The sequence below is a fragment of the Mesoplodon densirostris genome, chromosome 7 (assembly GCF_025265405.1).
Source record: "Mesoplodon densirostris isolate mMesDen1 chromosome 7, mMesDen1 primary haplotype, whole genome shotgun sequence".
Lineage (NCBI taxonomy): Eukaryota > Metazoa > Chordata > Mammalia > Artiodactyla > Ziphiidae > Mesoplodon > Mesoplodon densirostris.
Genome location: NC_082667.1, coordinates 62,859,704 through 62,886,564, shown reverse-complemented (window position 1 = coordinate 62,886,564; position 26,861 = coordinate 62,859,704). Strand labels below are relative to the sequence as shown.

Here is a 26,861-nt window from a genome sequence, read left to right as displayed (position 1 = left end):
TGGGCTTTCTCTAGCAGGGAACAAAACATTCAAAATTTTGCTGCCGCCCCCCTCCCCCCGCCCCCAGACCCCCACACCTCCCATGGAGCTTACATTCTACTGAAGGAGTAGAGATAACCACCTGCAGTGTATCAGGTGGTGATCATCGCTAAGGAGGAAAACAGTGGGTAAGGGACCTAGTGCTTGGGGGTGGGGGCTAGGAGGTGGGTCCTATTTCTCTTGGGGTGGAAAAGGAAGACACTCTGCAAAGGTGACATTTGCAGAAAGTGAGGGCATGAGCGATGCAGATAACCTGGAGATGGAGCATTCCAGGGGGAGGAAATATCAAGTGCAGAGGCCCTTGGGCAAGAGTCTGCCTGATAGACATGAGGACATTTGAGTAAATCAAGCATCATGGTCATCATGACCTTGTGTTGACATATAGTTAGTGGAATTTTGTCCAAATCCCAAATCTCTTGTGTGAATTTATGGCCTTGGCCCCTCAAAGTTGGCTTAGACTCTAATAAATCCAGCAGCTTCAGCAATTAGAATCGTCTAACTCTCAGATAAGAGACCTCAGATTAAACGGGCAAATGTGTGTCCTCTTAGGATGGGGATTACCCATTCTAAAGACCCTTTTTTTTTTTTTCCCTCTCGACATAGCAAGATTTGGGAGATTGTGGAGTTGTCCATAGCCTCATTTAAGGTAACACTTCTCCAGCTGGAATCTTCACGGAGAGCTTTAAACCTTATTGGCAAAGTAGGAGTCAGCATTCATTGTCATTAAGTAAATGTCCACTCTAGGCAGCAGATACTAAGGGAGCAGGCCTGCTAGTTGGCAAGATGGATCCAACAACCTCAATCACTCAGAAATCAGAGCCTTAGTTTGTAAAGATTCATATAAAAACTAATTCAAAAGGATAACCAACAGTGTGAGGGTGAGAGAAAACAAGGTACACTCTCTTGGTTTGGCTCCAGCCTACTATATGGATTGGTTATATAATAGCTCTTCAAGTAATGTGCTAAATATTTTATTCACAAGTCCATACATCTTAAGAGAAGCTATGAATGTTAGAGGTTTTGTTTCTGAAACCATTTCTAACATGCTCATAAAAAACCATGAAATAGAACACATTTATTTCATGAAAAAATTAAAAACTGAGGAGACTGTTAAAGAAATGAAGTTTTAGAAACTGAGGGTCCCAGAACTGTACCTTAGTAAAAATGAATTAGACATTTTCATTTTTATTTTATTTACATACATCTGACAATATTTGATTTTATGTGAATGCTTATGTTTTATAATATCTGCATGTTAGTGCAATCTTTTTTGTTTCTTTTTGACTTAGCTCTCCCACTAAAAAAACCCCTGTGAGGAACATGTTTGCCCTTTATTGCATCATTATTTTAAAAATTCTGTTTTGCCTTTTCTCTATTACTTTTGGTAAAATTTAATTTTCCATGCCTTCTTTCCTTTTTTTTTCCTTAGTATATGTGCTGCTGAAGCAAGCACCATGCCTTTTTTCCTTGAAAAGCTAATAATAATATTGAAATGCAAGTCTTATTAATTAACAACTACTAGGGAAAAGGCATTTCTGAAAAAATTTATAGATGTCTCCACAAGCCCTTGCAACTGGAAGGAGAGACACCATTCTTCTTCATAAAACTAATCTAACAAGGTGAAAAGTGGAAATCAGTAAAGAATATCCATCTTGTTTTGCTGTGCAATAAGGAGATCTGCATAGATATTCATAATGCTACCATCTTGTTCTATTTCTGCTTATATTGCACTTGAAAGTGTTAGTTGTATGGAGTACTCCTATAAGATACCTGGACTTTTGAAAGTATTGCAATGCCTTGTGAAAGTAACCTTTAACATCTAACATGAATTCTGAATGATTGCAGTCCTTGTTCTTCTGATAATAATATTATAAATGACATCTCTGTGTTACTAGAAGGTAAAATGCTTGGAGGTTTGTCAAATAAGAAAGCTTGTGCTTTCCCTTATCTCCCACAAGCACACAGGTAAAAGTCATGAAATTCCTTTTTTACTAAGAGTCTGAGAGACTTATAGGCCCTCAATTTTCCTCCTATCTTTACTCACAGTGCTCTCCCAATAAATGAACCACACGAAGTACATCAACTATCCGGAATGTATCCTTTTGCATTTTTTCTCCATGCTTGTGTAATTATACTCACAATAACATACACAAACACACACACACACACTGAGTTACACAATTTGAATCATATTTTTCTGTTTTTTGCATCTTGAATTCCTCACCCAACAAATAATTTTGTGCGTTGGCTGTTGATGCTCTCTCCCCATCCCACTTCACTCCACCAAATAGGATGGCTCCATAGTGGATAAAGATTTTTATCCATTTAGTTCACTGTGTATCCCCAGCACCTAGAACAGTGGATGAGTCCACCCACACCTCATGAATGTAAGAAGGGACTGATGCGGAAACAAACATGACAAGTTGAAAGAACAACAATTAGGCCAGAATGGATAATACGGCAAAAGGGAGCAGAATAATGAAATATGGAGTCAGAGAGGTAGGGAATTAGATGAGAAAAGTATGGCCCTATATGTAGGGCCATATAGGTCACTGTGAGAACTTTGGCTTTCACTTAGGAATAAGCTAGGGAGCCAGTAAGGGTTTTGAGCAAAGTGAATAATCACAATTATGTTTTGAGAGAATCATCCAGGATCCTCATGAAGGGGATTGGAGGAGCAACAGCAGAAGCGAGGGACCAGTTAATAGTCTATTACAATAATCCAGGTGAGAGAAAATGATGGTAGCAGAGAAGCCTAGGTCTTGGCAGGAAGAGAGCAGGGAGGAAAGCCCCACCCGACCAGCGAGTTAGCAAGAGAGAAGCGGGTCCCCATAAAACGAAATTTGAAAAGCCCTCTTCGCGGCTGTGTGACTCGAATTTAGAGACGACGCTACAGCCAGAGCTAGTGGGTTGCCCATTCCGCCGAGTGCGCGAGACAGCACGCGTTACCACCCCTCGCCCCCTAGGGTGACTGCTTCCCCGAATCCCCAGCCCTGATCCCCCTTCCCAGGGACCCTAAAAACACCTAGAACCGTCCCATTAACGTTAGTATCTTGGGGGGCTCAGCCCCATCCTCGGTTCAGAGTGCCATAGTACACGGTCCTCCCACCCCAGAACGCTGACGGTTTAAGGCCAGGTCTCACCTCGTTCTTTCTGGCCAATCAGGAGCCACGTCCTCCGGCGTTTTCCTTTCCCGCCCCGCCTCCTCCCGTCTCCATGGGAACGCTCCGAATGTCTACTCCGAGGCCTGGGGCTTCGGTTTTGGTCAAGCGAGGCTGCGGCCATTGTTTATTTAGACGGAGTATTTGGGCCGGTCCCCGTCCCTCTCCAGAGGCTCCGTAAGTGACGCGGACTCTCGGGAGCACCGAGCCAGAAGCGGACAAGGGCGGGGAGAGCTGTGGCAGGAAGAGAGGCAGAAGAGGGAGGGCGGGGGGCCGAGAAGCCGCTCCGGCTTTGAAATCTCGGACACCAGTGTAGGTGGGTTCTTCACAGCCGCCCTCCCCACGTTTAAACTGAAGAAGGGGAAGGAGAGAGGAGGCAGTGGCAGCTTGGGTCCTGGGGCCGGGGTGTTCGGGGCCGGGAGGTGCTGGGGCGGAGGTCTGGATGGGGAACGGAGGCCTGGATGCGGAACGGAGGCCGCGCGTGTTTCCGCGACAGGAGCCGATGCCGCCGGGATCCAGCTCCGCGAGAACCGTTTATACGTCTGAATCCGGAGCTTCAGATGTACAAACTCTGGCGGCCCTTGGTGCGTAGGGGGAGCCCAAACCTGTCCTGCTCCTGGGACACCATAAAGCATTTTTCTCTCTAGGGAAAGAGGGCTCTTAACTGTTTATCATTTTCCCCAGGGACCTGTGATCAGCAAGGGAGGATCAGGGTGGCAAAGACTCATGCCCCCATTTTACAGGTGAGGAAAGTGAGGCCCTCCGAGGTCTAGAAGTTTGGTCTTTTTCGAAGTTCTACAAGTGGTTGGTAATAGAGTTGAGACTATGATCATGTCCTGGGGGCCCTAGATCTGGGATCTTTTGCTAAGACTCTGTAGTCTGATCTAATAGTAAATCCAGTATTTATGTTGTAAGAAGTGGGAGAGGGTGATGGAATTTACCTTTCTACTTAACTGATTGAACAAAATTTTTAAAATATACTTTTAGAAAGAACTATTTAAGTGTGCTGCTGTTTTTCCAGTCTTTTAAAAAAATTGTTCTTGTTAATAATAAACTAGGAAATTTTTGAGGCTCAGAGAGGTTAAATTACATAGAAAGCATCTGCATTCCTGGAGGGACTAAACTGTGAGATCAAATTCTGTGTTTTCATGCCCAAACTAGAATTGTACTTTTCTAGATGGTCAGAAATAAGGTCCTGAGTGCCAGTTCGTACAGCTCTCCTTTCCAGTGCTTGAAAGGGAACAGAAATGTTCTTGGGCTCTTTCTGACCTCTGTCTGGGAGATCTGGGGGGTCACACTCAGTTAGTACGTGGGGATTGTAGTGAGTTTGGGAATTTCAAGTCATGCCCAATCGTTCATTCCTCCTTTCTTCTCCCTCAGCTCAGCCTTCTCAACACTCCACCCTTCCCCCAAAAAGGAGCACAAAGGAGGAAGGAATGGTCACTATTTCCCTCACAGTCTGATCCCAGGTGAGTAGGATTGTCTTTTCTCATTTATAAAATGCCCCAGACTTCTCCATGGATAGCGGGAGTAGTGGAGGTGGCCACGGGGATGGATGGACCAGACTGAAAAGAACATATTCCTCTTTGCCTGGGAAGATTTCAAGCCTCCTATGCAGCAAGCCCCTGCCTCTTGCCCAGTGTCTTTTCCCAGCAATTACTCATTCAGTCAGCCAGTCATTCAAGCCTACTATATAATTCATACTGTTTTTGATGACCCGAGATGAATAAATACAAAAATGTCTTTCCTTAACCTTGGGGAAACAAACCACATGAGGTTAATAAGAATTTCTAAAGTTATCATACATTAAACAGTGCTGGAATGAGTGGCACTTTTAAGTAAAAGACAGGAACAGGAACTCAGAGTTGAAAAATTACTATGAATTGGAAGATATCATTCCAGACAGGAAGACCATCATTTAGTCTCAGGCAGAATATAAGGGGACAAATAAGGAAACCGGGCTAGTTGCAGTAGAGACGTAAGTATGAATGTGTAAGGTCAGGCCATACTCTGGAGGGCTATTAATGTTTAACTGGTTACTTATTCTTGTGTATCACTCAGAGTCCACGGCACATCAACCAGAGACAGCCATTATTGAAATTTTGATGTATTTATCAATACTTAGAGTCTTTTATTTAATACTTAATATACATACATACTCACTAATCCATACAAATACTAGTATGTATGCATACATACACATATGTACAAATATGCAAACATAAATTTAAGATACATATATAAAGAGATGAGTATTTATAAAAAAATTTGAATCATGACAGATAGGCTCCATGAGGGCAGGGAATGTTCCTAGTATATAGAACTATGCCTGGCATATAGTGAGCACTCAGTGAATATTTGTTGAATGTATGAATGGCTGTTATATGTTTAATTTTTTCATTTAACATATTTTTGCGTCTATGTTCCTCAGTGATATTGGCCTGTAGTTTTCTTTGTTTGAGAAATCTTCTCTGGTTTTGGTATCAGAGTGATGGTGGCTTCATAGAATGAGTTTGGGAGTGTTCCTCCCTCTGCTATATTTTGGAAGAGTTTGAGAAGGATAGGTGCTAGCTCTTCTCTAAATGTTTGATAGAATTCGCCTGTGAAGCCCTCTGGTCCTGGGCTTTTGTTTGTTGGAAGATTTTTAATCACAGTTTCAATTTCAGTGCTTGTGATTGGTCTGTTCATATTTTCTATTTCTTCCTGGTTCAGTCTTGGCAGGTTGTGCATTTCTAAGAATTTTTCCGTTTCTTCCAGGTTGTCCATTTTATTGGCATAGAGTTGCTTGTAGTAATCTCTCATGATCCTTTGTACTTCTGCAGTGTCAGTTGTTCCTTCTCCTTTTTCATTTCTAATTCTATTGATTTGAGTCTTCTCCCTTTTCTTCTTGATAAGTCTGGCTAATGGTTTATCAATTTTATCTTCTCAAAGAACCAGCTTTTAGTTTTATTGATCTTTGCTATCATTTCCTTCATTTCTTTTTCATTTATTTCTGATCTGATCTTTATGATTTCTTTCCTTCTGCTAACTTTGGGGATTTTTTGTTCTTCTTTCTCTTATTGCTTTAGGTGTAAGATTAGATTGTTTATTTGAGATGTTTCTTGTTTCTTAAGGTAGGCTTGTATAGCTATAAACTTCCCTCTTAGAACTGCTTTTGCTGCATCCCATAGGTTTTGGGTCGTTGTGTTTTCATTGTCATTTGTTTCTAGGTAATTTTTGATTTCCCCTTTGATTTCTTCAGTCATCTCTTGGTTATTAAGTAGTGTGTTGTTTAGCCTTCATGTGTTTGTATTTCTTACAGGTTTTTTTCTGTAATTGATATCTAGTCTCATAGCATTGTGGTCGGAAAAGATACCTGATACGATTTCAATTTTCTTAAACTTACCAAGGCTTGATTCATGACCCAAGATATGATCTATCCTGGAGAATGTTCCATGAGCACTTGAAAAGAATGTGTATTCTGTTGTTTTTGGACGGAATGTCCTTAAATATCAATTAAGTCCATCTTGTTTAATGTATCATTTAAAGCTTGTGTTTCCCTATTTATTTTCATTTTGGATGATCTGTCCATTGGTCAAAGTGGGGTGTTAAAGACCCCTACTATGATTGTGTTACTGTTGATTGTATTATGTCAATATGAATACTGACATAATACAAAAGGATAATCAGGGAGATAAAGTGGAGATTGACCACTTTCAACATATATTTATTGGTCATTTGCATTCCTTCTTTGATAAATTGACTCAAATTACCTTTTTCCTACTGAATTTTTTGTTTCCATTTGATAGAAGTTACTCAGTATGTAAAATATAGAAGCCATTTGTTATATGCTGTAAATATTTCTTTAGGTTATCATTTGCTTTTTAAGGACTTCTTATTTATATAACTTAAATTTGTATAAAGTGAATCTTACTTCTTTTTATTTATATGTATAGTTTTATGCTTTGAAAGTTCTTCTTATCCCCAAATCTAATACATAATTAATTTTATTTTCCTCAATTATTTTTATAGTTTCTAGTACTTTAAATTTTAAATCTTAAACCTATCAGGTATTTATTTTGATGTGAGAAAAAATACCAAAAATATATGAAAACACATGTGTATACTTTAAAATACAACAATAACATGGATACCCACTATGTAGATGAGCAAATATTTTTAAAAGCCCTCTGATAAGCCCACAACTTCATTCCTACTTCTCCTAGAGAGGCAAATGATACCTTAAATGTTGTGTTTGGCATTCCTTAGCTTTGTGTGTGTGTGTGTGTGTGTGTGTGTGTGTGTGTGTGTGTGTGTGTAGTTTTAACTACCTATGTCTGCATCTCTAAACAAAATTGTTCATTTTTGACTATTTTTTAACATTAGATAAATGGAATCACTGTATATATTCTGTGAATGGCTACTTTAGCATAATGTTAGATTTTTACAATGCAGCCATGTTGATTCATGTAGCTGTAGTTTATTTTCACAGCTGTGTACTATTTCACAATATGAAAAACAGCTTATTTATCCAACCTAGTGTTGTTGGGCCTTTTCAATTATTTCCAGTTTTTTGCTGTGATAGCAGTTATACTCTAAATGTGCTTGTACATGTCTTATGGTATACATGTGTAAGTTTCTCTAGGGTACAAACCTAGTAGTGGAATTTCTGGGATGTTGAACTCCCTTATAATTGCTCATAATTTTCAGTTGATTTTCTTGAGTTTCCCAGAAAAACAATTATACCCTCTACAGATAATTTTGTCTTCTTGCACTGGTAAGTGCTTTCATATTAATGGTTTTAAAATAGTGAATTTGTAGTATCCTTGTTTCCAATTTTAATGAGAATGCCTTTAATGTTTTACCTTTTGATTTGAACTATATATTTGCATGTCTTTATTTTTGTTTTGCTAACTTGCTTTGTAGTTTTAAATGAAGGATCAATGTTGAATTTTAAGAGAGATCTTTTGGGCATTGATTAAAATAATTATATGGCTTTTCTTTTTTGACATAATTATGATGGCTTATAGTTAATATATTTTCTCTTATGAACCTTCCTTTGCCTTTTGGAATTAGCCACCATTTCATCATGCTATAATATACTTTGGTATTATAGCATATTACGTTTTCCAAAGATAGTCATACCTATAATTCATCCTATCCTTCATGTTCTTCTTACAACGTGACTTTCACTCTTCCCACCAAAAGGTGTCATCTGTGTCCCCTTTTCTCAAATCTGGCTGGGGGCATGTGTTTGCCTCAGCCAATGGAGTACAGCTGAAGTGATGCTATGTGACTTCCCAGACTAAGTCATTAATAGGATGCAGTTTTTGCTTGCCTCTCTCAAGAAACTTGCCACCATGTTGAGAGGTAGCCCAGGCCACACGAAAGAACCAAGTAGAAAGAAACTGAGACCTTCCACCTTCCATCAACAATCACAACCAACCTGCCAGCCATGTGAGTGAGCCACCCTGGGAGTGAATCCTCCAGCCCAGTCAAGCCTTTTAGATGACTGCAGCACTAGCTGACAGCTCAACATAACTCTCATGAGAGGTCCAAACCAGAACTGCCCAGCCAAGCTACCCCTGAATTTCTGACCCAGAGAAACCATGAAAGATAATAATTATTGTTTTAAGCCACTCAGTTTTGAAGTAACTAGTTGTATGGCAGTAGATTATAAATACAGGTGTTGCTGCATTTTATTGGCCTTATATTTTACTTTATTTCTGAAGTTTATGTCAGTATTCATTAGTAATATAGATCTGTAGTTTTCTGATTGTGCTGTCTCAGTGTTTTCCTGAGTTTCTTAAATTTTTTGGTAATTCTTTTATATGCCTTGGAATAATTCAATAGAATCACATAATCTGGTCTTTGCAAATCTGAAAGAATTCATTTAAGGAAACTTTTGGGTTGTTATTGTGAAGGTCACATTTCTTTGATAACTTGACCAGTTTCTTTCAAAATATCTGATCTGTTCAGGATTTTTCCCTTTTCTTGGGGCTATATCAAATGGTTTTCTAGGAAAAAATACATTTCCCATTCAGATTTTCAGATTTATGTTCTAAAGAATGGTGGAAAGTGCCCACCTAACATTCAACTAAATTTTTATGTTGCTTTTACACTCATCTCATTTCTAACTTTTTTCTGTTTGTGCCCACCCCTTTTTCTTTTCTTTTATAGCTAGTCAGGGATTGATCTATTTTATTGTTAATATTTTCCCCCCAAAGAACTGGCCCTTGGATTCATTTAACAATGGTAAATGTTTTTCAATCCTAAGATTTTCTTTTACTAACTCTAAAACTTCCCCTTTAACGTTTAAGTGTTTAATCCATCTAGTGTCCCATTGTATGTGATATCAAGTTGGAATCCAGCTTTATTTTTTCTCATATAATCAGTTTCACACCACCATCTAGTATAAATAATCCATTCTTTCTTCTTTGATTTTTTTTTTTTTTCGGTACGCGGGCCTCTCACTGCTGTGGCCTCTCCCGTTGTGGAGCACAGGCTCCGGACACGCAGGCTCAGCGGCCATGGCTCACAGGCCCAGCCGCTCCGCGGCATGTGGATCTTCCCAGACCGGGGCACGAACCCGTGTCCCCTGCATCGGCAGGCGGACTCTCAACCACTGTGCCACCAGGGAAGCCCTCTTCTTTGATTTTTAATGCCATCTTTATTGTTAATAAGTTTTCATATATAAACACGTACATTGCTTAGGCTCTGAGTCCTCATTTCTGTTCTACTGGTCTATTTGTTCTGATTTTACTATTGTAGTTTGGTGGTATGTCAGTATCTAGTAGAACAAGTCTTCCTGCTTGGTTTACTTAAGTCTTTATGGACTTCTTTTCCCTCCCTATAAACTTAAGGGAAAAAAAGTATATCGTGTTCCTCAAAAAATCCAGCTAGAAACTTGACTGGAGGTATATTGAATTTGAGTCATCTCATCCAAGAACATGGAGGCATGCTTCTCCCTTTATTCAGATAATCTTTTTTTCTACTTTATTGGAATTTGAAAGTTGTCTTCAAAGATACAACTATCTTTTTATAAGATAGTTGTTTTTTTGGGTTTTTTTGCTGTTGTGAATGATATCTTGTTTTCTGGTAGTTGATTGCTGATACCGTGATGCTTTTGCTTTATTGTGTCTGGTAATTTTGCTGAGCTTTTTCATCAGTTTATGGTTTATCCACATACTCTTATTTTTCTAGGTAGATTGCCATAACATATGCAAATAATGACATTTTATGTTTTTTCTTCTAATCCTTAGCTTCTTATTTCTTTTTCTTTTCTTATAGTATTTGTCAGAACCCTTAGCACTATTTTGAAAGCAGTGGTGATGGTGGGCACTCTTATCTTGTTACCATCGTAAAGGGAATACGTATAAAATTTCTCAATTAAGCTTAATGCTTGATGTAGATTCTTAGTATCAATATATAACCTTTACCAATTTAGGTAGTTTCTTTTTATTTCTAGTTGGCTAAAAGTTTCTTTAAGACCTTTATAGGCAGTGAACATTATGATCTTTATCACACAATTTTTCTGCATCAGTTGAGATAATTGTGGTTTTCTTCTGTAGTCTATTAGTATAGTGAATTATGTTGATTTTCTCATGTTGAACTGTCCTCCATTCCTATTATAAATTATGCTTTATCATTTTTTCATACATATCTGAATTCAGTTAGCTAATATCTATTTAGGATTTTTTACATATCTATCAAACTTAAAAATGGGCCTATAGTTTTCTTTTGTATTGTTCTTATCAGGTCTTGTAATCAATATTACACTGGGCCACATAATGAGCTAGTAATTTGCACTTTCTATTTTCTAAAATAATTTGATTGTAATAGTAATTAACTGTTAATTGAACATTTGCTAGAACTCAACTGTAAAACTCTTTGGGGCTTTGATTTTTGGGGAGGGAGAAAGAATCTTGGCTGCCATTTCAGTTCCCTTTAATACTTACTGGTCTGTAATTTTATATTACTCTTAAAATCTATTTTGGCATTTTATATTGGCATTGTGTACTTTACTAGGAATTTGTACTTTTATATAGATGTTCAAGTATATTTGCATATAGTTCATAATGCTCTTGTATTATTTTAAGTCTTATGTCTGTGGTTATTTCCTCATTTTGTCCAGCATTTTGTTTATAATCATCTTTTCAAAAAAAATTAGACTTGCAGAGATCTTACTAAATTTTTTTTTGACATTAAATTTTTGAGAGCATCTTTTGGCCTTATGCATTTCCACATCATCTATTTGTTTATTGCCCCTTTGACTTTCAGCTTTATCCTTCTTTTTTGAAGTTTGCTCTTTTTTTTTTAGAGGAGGAGGGTTTTTTTTTTTTTTTTTTTTTTTTTTTTTCTTTTTGCGGTATGTGGGCCTCTCACTGTTGTGGCCTCTCCCGTTGCGGAGCACAGGCTCCGGACGCGCAGGCCCAGCGGCCATGGCTCACGGGCCCAGCCGCTCCGCGGCATATGGGATCCTCCCAGACCGGGGCACGAACCCGTATCCCCTGCATCGGCAGGCGGACTCCCAACCACTGCGCCACCAGGGAGGCCCGAGGAGGAGGGTTTTTGTTTTCTGAGTTTCTGAGTTGAATGCTTAGGTTGATTATATGTAGCCATTCTTATTTCCTTTTAGTACTTATTTATCTGGGTCTTGAAATTTTTGATGTGTAATTATTATTATTCAATTCAATTTTTCTTAATTATCATTATATTTTCCTTTTAAGTTTAAGGGCTATTTAATATGTTACTTGGGTTCCAGAAGTGTGGATTTTTAAATTCCATTGTTAATAGTTCCTAATTTTATTACCTTGTATCTAGAGAATGTATTCTGCATTATGTTAATAATTTGGAATTTATTGAGATTTCTTTTATAGACCAATACATGGTCAATCTTTTAACAGTATTGTGGGTTCATGAAAATAATGTGTATTTAGTGTTTTGGGAGTATAGAATTCAACACAGAAAAAATAACTCGAGTATTAATTGTAGTGTTTAGTCTTTATATTGTTGAGTTCCTTGGTTTTGCTTGATCTAACATTTTCTGAGAGGAATGTATTAATATCTATAATTACAATCAATGGTGTATATATTATATCTCCTTGAACTTACGATAGTTGTTACTTAATACATTTTGACATTTTATTTGTGGGTGCAGATTAATTATAATGGATTTTTTTGGCCTTCCTATTTATTTACTAATACAGAAAAAAAAAACTGTGTTTTTGTCCCTTATATTTTTGCCATAAATTTTTTATTGGGATATAACTGACATATTAGTTTCAGGTATACAACATGATTCTATATTTGTATATATTGTAAAATGATCACCACAATATGTCTAGTTAATATCCATCACCACACATAGTTACAAATTTTTTGCCATAAATTTTATCTCAGCTGAAGTTAAGTTTGTTATTACAGCCTTCTTTTGGTTCATATTTGTGTGGAATATGTTTTTCCATCCTTTTATTCCCATGTTTTTTTTCTTTTTAGTGTGTCTCTTCTAAACCACGTTGAATCTATTTTTTTAACCTACAAATCTGTGTCTTTTAATCTGTGAGATTAAGCTATTCATTTATTATAATTACTGTTATTTTGCTATCATATGGTCCCCATCTCCCCTCACCCCCCCACCTTCTGATATAGTCTTGGAGCAATTCTGACAAAATCTTAATTCTGGTGGGTGGTACACCAAGAGCAATAATTTCATTTCTCATAAAATTACTCTGTTAATCTAGGGTAATACTTTTTCCTTTGATTTTACCTTATGTAATATTAATATTACAAAACCTACTTTATTTTTGTCTATATTTTTCTGTTATAGATTAGCCTGTCCTTTCATTTTTAATCTTCTAGAATTCAGTAGTTTGGAGTGTCTTCTAAGTAATATGCCTATATATATATATATATATATTTTTTTTTTTTGCAGTACGCGGGCCTCTCACTGCTGTGGCCTCTCCCGTTGCGGAGCACAGGCTCCGAACGCGCAGGCTCAGCAGCCATGGCTCACGGGCCCAGCCGCTCCGCGGCACGTGGGATCTTCCCAGACCGGGGCACAAACCCGCGTCCCCTGCATTGGCAGGCGGACTCTCAACCACTGCGCCACCAGGGAAGCCCTATGCCTCTATATTTTAGAACTGTTTTAGTATCCTTTTGTCTATTAATAATTTTACTTGCCATCTTAATTTATGCTTTCTATAATTTTTTTCCTCTATAGACTTGTACCTACTAATTTTGAATGTAGGTATTCCGCTTTTAACTTTCTACTTGGGGAAAATATTTTTAACAAATTTTTTAAAATATTTTCAAAGTTTTACAGTGTTTTTTAGTAAACTGAAATGCACATGCCTGGTGGTTCTAATTCTGGAAATGTATCTTCTAGAAATATTATGAGTGTTCAATGGTGTATTTAAGAGAGTTGTTCACTGCTGTATTATGATAGCCAGAAAACTGGAAATAATCTTCATCAGTATGGGAACAGTTAAATTTTGGAACATCATAACACGAAATGCTATGCAACTTTTACAACAATACATTAACCATCTATTTCTGCATAATAAATTATATGTAGCAGCTTAAAACAACAAACATTTATTATCTCAGTTTCTAAGGGTCAGGAATCTGGGAACAGTATAGCAGTGTGGTTCTGGCTCAGGGTTTCACACAAGGTTGCAGTCAAGCTGTCAGCAGGACTACAGTTCATTGGAAGCCTTCACTGGGGCTGGAGGATCCACTTTCTAAGATGGTTCACTCACATGGCTGTTGGCAAATGCCTCATTTCTCACTGAGGACAGAAGGCCTCAGTTCCTCACCACATGGGCCTCTCTGTAGGGCTGCCTAACTATTCATACAGTGTGTTACGTAGCTTCTCCTAGAGTGACTGATCCAAGAAAAAAAGCATGGAGGAAGCTGCAGTGCCTTTTATGAGCTAGTCTTGAAAGCTGCACACCATTGCTTCCCCTTCTGCTTTTTCTTCCTGTTCATCAGACGTAAGTCCCTAACCCAGGCCACATTCAAGGGGTGGGGAATTAGGCTCCACCTTTTGAAGGGAAAGGTATCAAATAATTTCTGGACATATTTTAAAATCACCACGAATAACATAGGCCTATATGTACTGAAACGGGAAGTTGTATACTATATATTATGTGAAAAAAGCAGACTGCAGAATTATCATGTCTGTGTTATGAAAAAAACATTAGTGGGGTATGTATGTATGAGAAAAGGTCCGAAAGGACACAGTGAAAACTATAGTGGTTATTTCTTAAATTATTTGGGGAGGGTAGACTTAATTTTTACTTACATTACTTCAGCATTGTTATTTTTATGGACTTACTTTCAATTAAAAAAAAAACAAGGCTCTTTATCTCTAGTATATTTTTAAAAATAAATTCCTAAATCTTTGTTAAAATGACAATCAAAAGCAATAACAACAGACTGGGTTTTATTTTACTGTACTTTTTAAAAAATGAAGAACGAGTTCATTTATTTTTCACACTGACACCAGGTTTTCAGCTTCTGAGGAGCCCAATTTTCTTATTTGATTTATCCATTCATATGTGTTAAAGCAGACTTACTATCTTTATAGTTTTTAACATTTATAAACATTTAAAAATAAACAGCACTGAATTTTCTCATTCTTGAATTTGTATTTCTAATTAATGTTTCATTTTTTAGGCGTGGATTTATTTATTTCGGAGACAGTAGCTGTTTCCTTGAATATTTCAGTACATCTTCCTTTTGCCCTTATGTATTAACACGATATGGCTGTATGTGGAAATCTTGATTTACAACCCTTCACAAGTTGTTTTTAACTTTTCTTTCACTTAGTTCGTAGGCCTGGGTTTAAAAACCACTACTTTGTAACTACATGACCTTGTAAAAGTTACTTAATCTTGCTAAATGTTAGTTTCCTCATTCCTTTAGTGTTGATAATAATACCTTACTGGATTGTTGTGATGGTAAATGAGATAACAAAGCCTTCATCACATAACTGCTAGATAATATTTAGCTGCTGCTATGATTATATTTGTATGATGATGATGATAGTCTAGTTTCCTTCCATTTTATTGTAATCTCCTTAAAAGTACTCTCTCTCCCCTTTTTAAAAATATAAATTTCTTTCTTTATTTATTTATCTTTGGCTGCATTGGGTCTTTGTCGCTGCGCGCGGGCTTGCTCTAGTTGTGGTGAGCGGGGGCTACTCTTCGTTGCGGTGCACAGGCTTCTCATTGCAGTGGCTTCTCTTGTTGCGAAGCATGTGCTCTAGGCACGTGGGCTTCAGTAGTTGTGGCTTGTGGGCTTAGCTGCTCTGTGGCATGTGGGATCCTCCCGGACCAAGGCTCGAACCCATGTCCCCTGCATTGGCAGGAGGACTCCCAGCCACTGCGCCACCAGGGAAGTCCAAAAGTACTATTTCTTTTATTCTTAGTATTTACTGAACATTTTAAATTGAACTTTACAGTTGAGAATGTGTCATCAAAGAAATAAAATGAATTTGTCACATAACCAACTTATGATCTATTCTTTCTACTAAAATATTTTTAGACAGTTAGAATACATGCATTTATCTCTTCTACTTTCTAAAACTGCATATATATAGTAAAAAACCAAGAAATTTATGAACTTACAATGATGAAGCCGAAGAGCCGTCAGCAAATGAGAAATTTCAACAAAATCCTGGATGGCAACAGCAGGAATAGTGGTAAGAGCCACACAGGGCTGAAGATGTTACATCCTAGAATACTCAGCAGGGTAATACAGACAAGAAAGGAACTGATGAGCCCTGTGAACTTTGGAGAGGCTCAAATCCATACACCATTTGGGGCAGAGGGCCAGCCACAAAAGAAGACCCTAAAATATTTCCAGAGAGGAAAGAAAAAGTTGCCCACAAAGGAATTACAGTTTGTTTGTTCTTTAAATCAGTCTTAGCAACACTAAAAGCTTATAAACAGTGAAGCAGTTTTGAGAAAAATTCTTTTCACTCTCGAATTCTACACCCAGCCACTTATGAGGGATAGTAATAAAGACTTAAGGCATACAGTGATTCATATGATTCTTGGGAATCTTTCCTAGTAACCGTGTTTGGATATTCTCCTTTGAAGAAAACCTCGCCTATTTCTCACCTTTGCTTTTTTCGATGGCCATAGGCTTAACATTCACAGGCTTGATTGAACTCATGTTGTTATGTGCCTCCCAATTAATGGAGTAAATCACAAAAGAAGAAGAGTCATATGGTCTTGAAATGGAGCACTAAAGAGTAGCTGGCCCTGACTGGAGCAGGATGATGGACTTTTCCAAAATAAAAGGGGTGGGCGAGGGGATGAGACACTTGATAAAATAGATTATATAAAGCCTTTTGAAAAATCAAAAAATTGAGGACAGTAAATTTATTAAGTAAAAATTAAACAGGTAATTCCCCCCACAAAAAACGGTATATAATCATATTCAAAATTATATAAGCACTGCTTATTGATTTAACCAGAAAATTAGTGATAATGCTATAGGAAGATGAGGAGTGGAGGTACGGGTGGTAATCTAATTCCTCATCTCACAGTGGGAAGTAAACAGTCTAAAATGATCAATCATGAAGCAATAATATAAGCAACATGAAGCAGTATTGTTACAGTTGGCAAATAGTTCTGGTCCAGAGTATGCAGACCTGGGTCCTAGCTGCAGTACCTCCAGGTCCATGATCTTGGGAATTAATCTTTTTCAACCATTATTACTAATGTGTAAAATGAGGATAATAATAGTATCTACAACATAGGATTGCTGTGAGGATTACTTGAAATATATGTGAAGAGTACTTGGCCCAGTGATTAGCAGACAAATGCTATATAAATGTTTCTTATGATGGTGATGGTGTTCAGTGATTGGATACATTATTTAACTACTTGACCTCTTATTATGTCTCCTCTTACCTTGTTTTTCTTTATTATTGGAGTTATTTCTTTTTCTTTTTGGTTTACCACTTATGTTACCTGCTGAATGTCTTTTTCTTTGTCCATCTTCTCACTTAGATTTCTTCTTCCTGGAAAGCCTGATCTTCGACCAGATGGCAGTAACATTTGAAGATGTGACTGTTAATTTTACTTGGGAGGAGTGGAAATTCTTGGATTCTTCTCAAAAAAAGCTCTACAGAGAGGTCATGTGGGAGAACTACACAAATGTCACGTCAGTAGGTAAATTATCCCAACTCTTAGGGAATGAGGTTAGTTTATTCTGGGACCAGTTTTGTTGAGTATTTTGGTTCTTTATTAGGGTGCTGTATTGAGGTAGAAGAAACATTCTCAAAAATGGGTCTTAAATCACATGACAAATAGAAGATAAAGAAAGCAAGATATCTTCCAAAACATTTTGGCTATGTAATTAATAGGTATTTGTGATTCTTATTTATTTTCTGGATTACACCTAAAGCACAGATTTCCGCCCATAATTTTGTGCAGTCCTCAATTTGTTCTCTCTTCATGTTCTATTTGTAAGTTAGCTTTTGCTGTATAACAAACTACCCCAAACTTAGTGACTTAAAACAAACTGTGTTATTTTTCATGATTCTAGTTGGTTAGATGGGTCTTCTATCATGGACTGACTTGATTGGGGCTGGAGGGTCTAAGATGAAGCTGGACAGCCTGAATGGCAGTTGGTCAGTATCAGTGTTATAACAGGCCTGTATTGACCATATGTCTCTCTTCAAGGAGGCCAGCCCAGGCTCATTTACATGGTGGTGATCACAGGACTTTCAAAACCAGCAAGAGAGGCCAAGCCCCAATGCACGAGCACTTTTCGAATATCTGCTTGTCTCACTTTTGTCCCAGTGGCCAAAGCGAATTATATAGCCAAGCCTAGAGTCAGTGTGTAAGGGGAACACCCAAAGATGTAGATAAAGTAGTTTTTTCCCACAATCTACTACACTATTTTAGAACAGAAAAATAGAAACAATATTTTATTTCTTATAATAATGTCCCAAATAGAGTAATCTAATTAAATCTCAGTCTTTAAGACTATTTCCATGAAACCAGTCAGACTTTCTCTTTTATTTCTAACAGTACCTGGTAAGTAGTAGATGCTCAAGATATGTTTGCTGAATGAATGAATACATCTATGAATGAAAAAACAAAAGAATTCCACACCCAAATATGGAGCAGCCTAAGTCATAACACTTCTTTCCCACTTGCACCCGCACATATATTCCTGTAATTCTGGAGCTTGTTGATTGAGATACTTGGAAATTTTTAAGCACAGCTTTCATCTTACCACTGGATTATCTGCTTATTTTTCTAGGAAACTGGAAAGAGAGCTACAGACTCCAAGAAGAAAGATTCAGATATTTTGAACATGAACATCTTTCCTGCTGGCAAGGCTGGAGGAATGCCAGCACTCAAATATATGATAGTCAAAACTATGTGGAAATGGTTCAAGGTATAGATTCCAGAGACCTAAAGCAGCAACACCTTTCTCACTGTCAAGAATGGTTAATACTCTTCACACAAGTACCAGGGTTTGGGAACTATGAACTGACTTTTGAAGGCAAAATTCCTAGGAACTTAAAATATATGAAGTTTATACCTTGTCAATCCTTAGAAACAAAACACACTGAAGACAATGGTAGAGAAATCTGTGTGAGTGATTCACGTGGCTTTCAAGGACATGGATACTATGTTGGCATATCCAGGAAAAATCTCTCTGTGGAAAGAGAACAGAAGCTCATAGGTCAGCATTCTTATATCCCAGGAGAGGAAGCCCTTCCAGAGTACATTGGGGAGATATGCCAAAATGACCTGCTGAAAGGCTCTGTGGAAGAGAAATACTGTGGATGTAATAAATGTAAAGAAAGTTATTATTGGAACTCACAATGTGTTTACAAGAGAAATCAACTTGGAGAAAAGTTCTATCCGTGTTCCATCAGCACAGCATGCTTCACTCAGAGATCAGACCTATATAGACATCCAAGAATCCACATAGGTAAGAAGCTGTACAGATGTAATGAAGTTGCCAGTAACTTTAGTCAGAGCTTCGGTGTTCACTCTCATCAGAGAGTCCATCCAGGGGAGGTACCTTATATATGTAATGTGTGTAGTAAGAGCTTCAGTCAGATCTCCAGTCTTCACTGTCATCAAAGAGTCCACACAGAAGAGAAACTCTATAGACTGCAGTGTAATAAGGACCTCAGTAGAAATTCATTACTTCACATTCACCAGAGACTTCACATAGGAGAGAAGCCTTTTAAGTGTGATCAGTGTGGTAAGAGTTTTAGTCGGAGTTCAGTACTTCATGTTCATCAGAGAGTCCACACAGGAGAAAAACCATATAAGTGTGATGAGTGTGGTAAGGGCTTCAGTCAGAGTTCAAATCTTCGAATTCATCAGTTAGTCCACACAGGAGAAAAGTCCTATAAATGTGATGACTGTGGTAAGGGCTTTACCCAGCGCTCAAATCTTCAAATCCATCAGAGGGTGCATACAGGAGAGAAACCTTACAAATGTGACAACTGTGGGAAGGACTTTAGTCACAGCTCAGATCTTCGCATTCATCAGAGGGTCCATACAGGGGAGAAGCCCTATACTTGTCATGAATGTGGGAAGGGCTTCAGCAAGAGTTCCAAACTTCACACTCACCAAAGAGTACATACTGGAGAGAAACCCTATAAATGTGAACAGTGTGGGAAGGGCTTCAGTCAGCGTTCACATCTTCTCATTCATCAGAGAGTCCATACAGGAGAAAAACCCTATAAATGTGATGATTGTGGAAAGGGCTTTAGTCACAGCTCAAATCTTCACATTCATCAGAGGGTCCACACAGGAGAGAAGCCTTATCAATGTGCTAAGTGTGGTAAGGGTTTCAGCCATAGCTCAGCTCTTCGAATTCATCAAAGAGTCCACATGGGAGAAAAAATTCATAAATGCCGTGAGTATTATAAGGGGTTCGATCAGAATTCACATCTTCACAGTAATCGCAGAAGAAAAACCTTATAATTCTGTTCATTTAGTTATAACAGCTTTAATCAAAGCTTCACCTTAAGCCCAGTAAATGCTGCTGGGAAGAAAATTCTATAAATAACCCAAATAATCCCAAGCAACATTTATAGTTTCCCCTAATTCCTACTAAGAATCATTTGCTTCAAGAGGAGATCTTTAGGATATTTTAAATTAAAGTGTATTTTCTTTTTCTACAATGAATATTATGCATAGTCATTATAAAATATACAGAAGAGTCAAGAAGAAAACTTTTCATCCTGTTTCATTCTAAGCCTTTTTTCCTGTGCATTTTCATGTGCAGGAAGTCATACTGTATGTTCAATTTTATATTTTCACTGACTTCAAAATATTTTCTTATATTTTGGTTTGAATTGAAATTGGCTAGCTATAAATGAAATAGCATCTTGACTCACCTGTAAAGTCCCTAAGAAGCTACAGAAAAAAAATGAAAACACACAAAACTTGAAACTCAAACTGGTAGACAACAAGTTCTCAAGTGCTGAAGAACTAACTAAAGGGCCAGTAAATTCACAAAACAGTGTATGACCCTTATCCAAGATAGGGTATCTTAGAGATGTTATTTCTGTCACCCAGAAAACTCAAGAACCAGCCTTTTGTTGCGGGGTGCTGCACTATGAGGTTACCATAATACACTCTCACCCATTCCCCTTCCCAGTTTTCCACATTTATTCATAGGTTCAGACACTAGGAGGTGTGGAAAAATTCTGGTTTTCTAAAAAACCAAAGAGGGAAAATGGATAAAGACCTCTGCAACAGTAATTGTCAAAAGACAACAGAATAACACCTTCAGAATTGTGAGGCTGAAAAATCTGTTATCGCCCATAGTTTATCTTATCAACTAAATTGTCTTTTACATTTGTAGGTAACAAATTAGATAAGCAAGAAAACAGAAAACATATCAAATATGTACCTTTCTTAAAGAGAGCTCAAGAATGTGGAAGTCGTAGTGTAAAAGAAATGGTAACAAACACTAAAATCAGTTAAACATGCAGTTAAGTCTTGAATAATTGTTAATTTGTTTACAAAACTTCAAAAATATTAAACAGTTGTACAAGAAAATATTTAATATACAAATGTTGAGTGTAAAAGCATTATATGTTAAAGTCTGGATGGGAAAGTAGGGTTATCAGATAAAATCCAGGACACCCAGTTAGGTTTGATTTTCAGATATACAATGATAATTTTTTAGTATAAGTATGTCCCAAATATTACATGGAACTTATACTAAGAAATTATTTGTTCATATAAATTCAAACTTAACAGCACCCTGTGTTTTTATTTGCTAAATCTGGCAGCCAGATAAGGGAAGGACAGCAAAAGAAAGTGTGCTACATCTCTGACCTTAAATAGCATGGATTCATTACATTTTCTTCTTGACTTTAACAACTCTAGAAATAAAGGTCTAAATATTTTTTTACAAAGTTAGAAATTGCAACTAAAATAACTAAAAACATATTTCTTTTAAAACAGAGAAGATAAAAGCAATGAATATTCAGTCCCTATAGCAAAAGACAGAAAACAAAAATAAAAGATGATCTAAAAAATGAGAGAACATGGATTAAGATGAGAGGAAATCAAATTTATCAAAATAGGTTAAATCTCCCCTTAAAAAGTTTTGAAAACCCTTGATTGAATTAAAAGTTTACTTATATGCTATTACAACAGAAAAGATTAAAGCAAAACGATATTGGTCAATTGACCAATTTTCAATTGATTGATTGCTCAATATTGATTTATTGATATAAAAGAATAGGCAAATGTTAATTAGGCAAACAAAAGCATGCCTACAATATGCTTTTAAAGGTTAATTAAAAATGAACTAATTAAACCCATTAAGGTAGGTAATAATATAAAAACCAATAGTTTCCTAAACTCTTGTAATAATCAGAAAAATACAATGGGTGCAAAAAAGGGTTTGAAATACTAAAATTTCTTTAAAAGGAACAAATAGCAAAAATGTAGAATGAAAATAATGAAAAAACATTTAATTGAAAATAAAAGGGGACTTGTATAGAGGGGATGTTCTTAAATTATAGATTTATTTCCAATCTCATCAAAATCCCAATGAGGGCCTCCCTGGTGGCGCAGTGGTTAAGAGTCCGCCTGCCGATGCAGGGGATACGGGTTCGTGCCCCGGTCTGGGAGGATCCCATATGCCGCGGAGCGGCTGGGCCCGTGAGCCATGGCCGCTGGGCCTGCGCATTCGGAGCCTGTGCTCCGCAACGGGAGAGGCCACAACAGTGAGAGGCCCACATACCGCAAAAAGAAAAAAAAAAAAAAAAAAAAAAAATCCCAATGAGATGTGAAATTGAAAAAAGTATTCTAAAGTCTTTTAAGAAAAACAGATATTGGAGAAGAGCAAAGATAATTATAAGAAAGATTAATGAGATTGCCCTAACATATAATAAATGATATATTGAAGTTAAAATATTGAGAACTTGATTGTACATGTGAAAAAATGTTCAGAATGCTGTTATTACTAAACAGCTTAAAAATAAACCAGTATATAGATTACATATATATATATAAAACACTAAGTAGATATGCTTAAATACTTTACATATGATAAAAGATTTATGAATAGAAGGATTACTCAGTAAATGGTGCTGAGAAAATTATTCAACTCTTTTGTGAAAAATAGAATTAGGCTTTCGTCTCATGATCTATATCATATATACTGATCTAATATATATTGATTAAAGCACAGGTTTTCAAGCTGTGTTCCATGAACCTCCATATGGTTTCATGAAGGCTGGTTCATCAAAAACAAAGCCACAACTTAACCCCATCCATCTTTTCTGATTCATGTTCAAGATTAGCACAAGATTTCTTTCTTTTTTTTCTTTTATTTTTTTATTTTTTATTTTTTTGCGGTACGCGGGCCTCTCACTGTTGTGGCCTCTCCCGTTGCGGAGCACAGGCTCCGGACGTCCAGGCTCAGCAGCCATGGCTCACGGGCCCAGCTGCTCCGCGGCATGTGGGATCTTCCCGGACCGGGGCACGAACCCGTGTCCCCTGCACCCCTGCATCGGCAGGCGGACTCTCAACCACTGTGCCACCAGGGAAGCCCTCTTTATTTTTTTTCTTTTAAAGGAGGTTCTTCCATTTTAAACATAAAATGTTTAAAATTCACCAAAGTGGGTTTTTACATGGTTGAAAACACACATGCATTTTTTGAGAGTTTGATGAAATGGAAGAACTCAGAAAAAATACCTAGGAATTTGACCACATTAAAAAAAAATTTGGGCCTCCCTGGTGGCGCAGTGGTTGAGAGTCCGCCTGCCGATGCAGGGGATACGGGTTCGTGCCCCGGTCTGGGAGGATCCCATATGCCGCGGAGCAGCTGGGCCCGTGAGCCATGGCCGCTGGGCCTGCGCATCCGGAGCCTGTGCTCCGCAACGGGAGAGGCCACGACAGTGAGAGGCCCGCATACCGCAAAAAGAAAAAAAAAAAAAATTTAACTATAGGTTAAGAACATGTGGAAGTCAAGACAACAGGGAAAATATTTGCCCTGATTAGGATAGTTATGAACTTTTATAAGTTAATACAAGAGATGGACACCTACTTTAAAAAATCGCAAAGGACATCAACAGATTAAAGCAATGAAAATAACACTATCATTAACAAAAATTGTAATAGCTATTTTCAGTGAGTACAGAATGATTGATACTTACACACTATGTTGAGGGTAAACTGACATGCTTTGGAAAAGCTATTTGGCCAATTATAAGCCTTAAAATTGTTATTACTCTTTGTCCTATAGTGATTTAATATCTAGTGTATATCCTGTGGAAATAGAGTTACACTCTATTAGGGTACTTCATTTTTTTTTAAAACATCTTTAATGGAGTATAATTGCTTTACATTGTTGTGTTATTAGGGTAGTTCTATTTGCAAAGAACAGAGATCCACTTAAGTTATTTCATATAAAAATTGTTATATAACATTATGTTTTAAAATCTCACCAAAAAAGAAAAAACACAAGGACAGAAGCTTCAATATGAGAATTTGCTGTAGAAAGCCATTAGACAAGGAGGCTACTCTTTCAAGAACTTTTGTTTCTCTTTGGTTATCCTCTCCTCTCTACAGATTGACCTCCTGTTTACTCACTCTGTACATGCTTATAATTGCCACCACATCCTTGAATATATTTTTTCAATTTTATTGCCCACCACTAACTTGTAACTTCTGGGTCTCTGTTTAGATTTCTGAGTAGGGGAAGATGATTGGCTCAACTTATAATTACTACCTCCTGACAAGTCTTTGAGGCCAGGCCAAACTATAGACTACTGGTAAGCCTTTGGATTGGCTAGCTTTGTATCAGTTGTTCACTCTGGTGCTTTCAGACATGCCCAGGGATGAAGTGATAAGGCATATAACATGGTTGTAAGGGCTGATGTTCAAATAGGTTTCTCCAGAAAGTGGTGGATCTGGGCTAAGCATTCTGAACCACATTAGAACACATACACAGATAAATGTTCAAGATATTTATTAAAATATTTTTATGCTGCCCTCCCCCGTAAATAGGGGAAAGGTCATATAGATTATGGTTCATCTATATGATGTAATTTTATGCAGTCATTAAAACTTATATTTTCCAAGAATGTTATAATAAGAATATACTTACGGTGTTTAGAGTACAAAATATAGAACTCTGTGGGATAAGATTCTATTTATATTTATACAGATATTTCCATGGGGAAAACATTGGATATATACAAAAATGTTATTAGTGGGTTTCTTTGAGAGGATCTTTGGTTATCTTTATGTTCTTCATGCTTTTCTGTATTTTTTATATTTTTATTGGTGTCTTATTTTCAAAAAAATAAAATTTTACATACAACTTATTTAAAGTGTTAATGATTACATGACATTCCATTGTGTGGCTGTACCATAATACTTACCGCTATATTATTGGGTATTTAGACTGTTTTAATTTTTATATCATGAATTGAACTGCCATAAATGTACTTATGTATGAAGTTTTCAATTATTTTAGGTAATTTTTTTTTTTTCTGTGGTACGCGGGCCTCTCACTGTTGTGGCCTCTCCCGTTGCGGAGCACAGGCTCCGGACGCACAGGCTCAGCGGCCATGGCTCACGGGCCCAGCCACTCCGCGGCATGTGGGATCTTCCCAGACCAGGGCACGAACCCGTGTCCCCTGCATCGGCAGGCGGACTCTCAACCACTGCGCCACCAGGGAAGCCCTATTTTAGGTAATTTTTATAATGATTTTCTATATTCAGTTATTGGGTTAAAAGATAGGAGGCAGGTGCTTCCCTGGCGGCGCACTGGTTGAGAGTCCGCCTGCCGATGCGGGGGACACGGGTTCTTGCCCCGGTCCAGGAAGATCCCACATGCCGTGGAGCGGCTAGGCCCGTGAGCCATGGCCGCTGAGCCTGCGTGTCCGGAGCCTGTGCTCCGCAACGGGAGAGGCCACAACTGTGAGAGGCCAGCGTACTGAGAAAAAAAAAAAAAAGAAAAGATAGGAGGCAGAAGGTATAATTTGTGCAAAGAAATGGAATAATGAAATTACATGATGTATACAGCAAGCTACAAGTAATGTCAAAGTACCTGACAACAGTGTCAAAGCTAAGTACTTCACACTGTTGGATTATAAAATATAAAGGCGAAAGGTGAGGTTAGAGGATGGCCAGATCATGAGGGACTTCTTGTGCCAAGCTAAAAAATTTCTATTGGTCATGGAGAGACATTAAAGAATCTTAAACAAAGGAACAACAGTATGTCATTTGGAAAAGACTTCAACAACAGTGACTGGATATCCAGAGACTGGATATTTTGTAGAGTGAGGGGAAGAGAAAGAGCAAGAATGGAGGTCATGAAGCCATATAGTAGACAAGACAATGAGGTGGTGTCAATGAGTTTTGATAGGAGGAGGCAGTTTCCTTTTTTTTTTTTTTAATATTTATTTATTTGGTTGTGCCGGGTCTTAGTTGTGGCAGGCAGGCTCCTTAGTTGTGGCTCACGGGCTCCTTGGTTGCAGCATGTGGTCTCCTTAGTTGTGGCATGTGAACTCTTAGTTGTGGCATGCATGTGGGATCTAGTTCCCTGACCAGGGATCGAACCCAGGCCCCCTGCACTGGGAGCACAGAGTCTCATCCACTACGCCACCAGGGAAGTCCTCAGTTTCCTTTTTTAATTGTTGGATTTATTTTTCACTTCATCAGTGTGCCCTGGAAAACACAGTCACTAAAAAAATGAGTTTAAAGATAGTATAAAAAGCCATTAGAAGATTTTAAGCGACATGGTCTAAATTTAAATTTTACCAGGGTCACTGTGAATGCTGTGTTAAGAATTAACTGAAGGTAGCGGCTAGAGCCAAAGCAGAAATTCCAATTAGAAAGTATTTTAGTGATGCCTAAGAAAGATAAGGTGTTAACATAATGTTAGCAGTGGAGGCAAGAGAAATAATTAAATTTTGGATATACTTTGAGTATGATGAATATATCAGAAGGGGTTTTAAACTTGGACTTTAGATGGAATTTCAATAGGTAAAAAGGCCAAAATAGTTTACACACAGGAGGAATTGCTTATAAAAATGTGTAGTTGAGTACATCGTCTTTTAGGGACAGTGAAATCAGTCTGTCCAAATTAACGACTTCATGTTGGGGTTTGAGCTACTCCTAAAAGTCTAGGGTTTTTTCATCTGGATAATATAAA

At 37.6% G+C, this 26,861-nt stretch overlaps 2 protein-coding genes across 5 annotated transcripts in view; one reads left to right on the top strand and one right to left on the bottom strand.

Moving 5' to 3' along the window:
* The first annotated feature begins 3,262 nt into the window (after positions 1–3,262).
* ZNF214 (zinc finger protein 214) lies at positions 3,263–20,330 on the top strand. 2 transcript variants are annotated; one of them, XM_060104300.1, is made up of 5 exons: positions 3,263–3,377; positions 3,885–3,943; positions 4,581–4,669; positions 17,204–17,365; positions 18,465–20,330. In XM_060104300.1, exons 2-5 carry the CDS (start codon positions 3,927–3,929, stop codon positions 20,153–20,155), a joined length of 1,959 nt encoding a protein of 652 aa, XP_059960283.1. In that variant the 5' UTR covers positions 3,263–3,377; positions 3,885–3,926; the 3' UTR covers positions 20,156–20,330. The 2 variants fall into 2 exon arrangements, with proteins under 2 accessions (XP_059960283.1, XP_059960282.1); XM_060104299.1 differs by lacking the exon at positions 3,263–3,377 and adding an exon at positions 3,728–3,784.
* The window catches only part of ZNF215 (zinc finger protein 215), a 45,925-nt gene continuing 37,978 nt past the window's right edge, over positions 18,915–26,861 (bottom strand). For 2 of the 3 annotated variants that reach the window (XM_060104304.1, XM_060104306.1), the window contains one exon: positions 26,301–26,374. In XM_060104304.1, the coding sequence (XP_059960287.1) occupies positions 26,357–26,374 (18 nt within the window). In that variant the 3' untranslated portion in view covers positions 26,301–26,356. Of the gene's footprint in view, positions 20,039–26,300; positions 26,375–26,861 lie in introns of those variants that run through there. The other variant, XM_060104305.1, reaches the window with a different exon arrangement.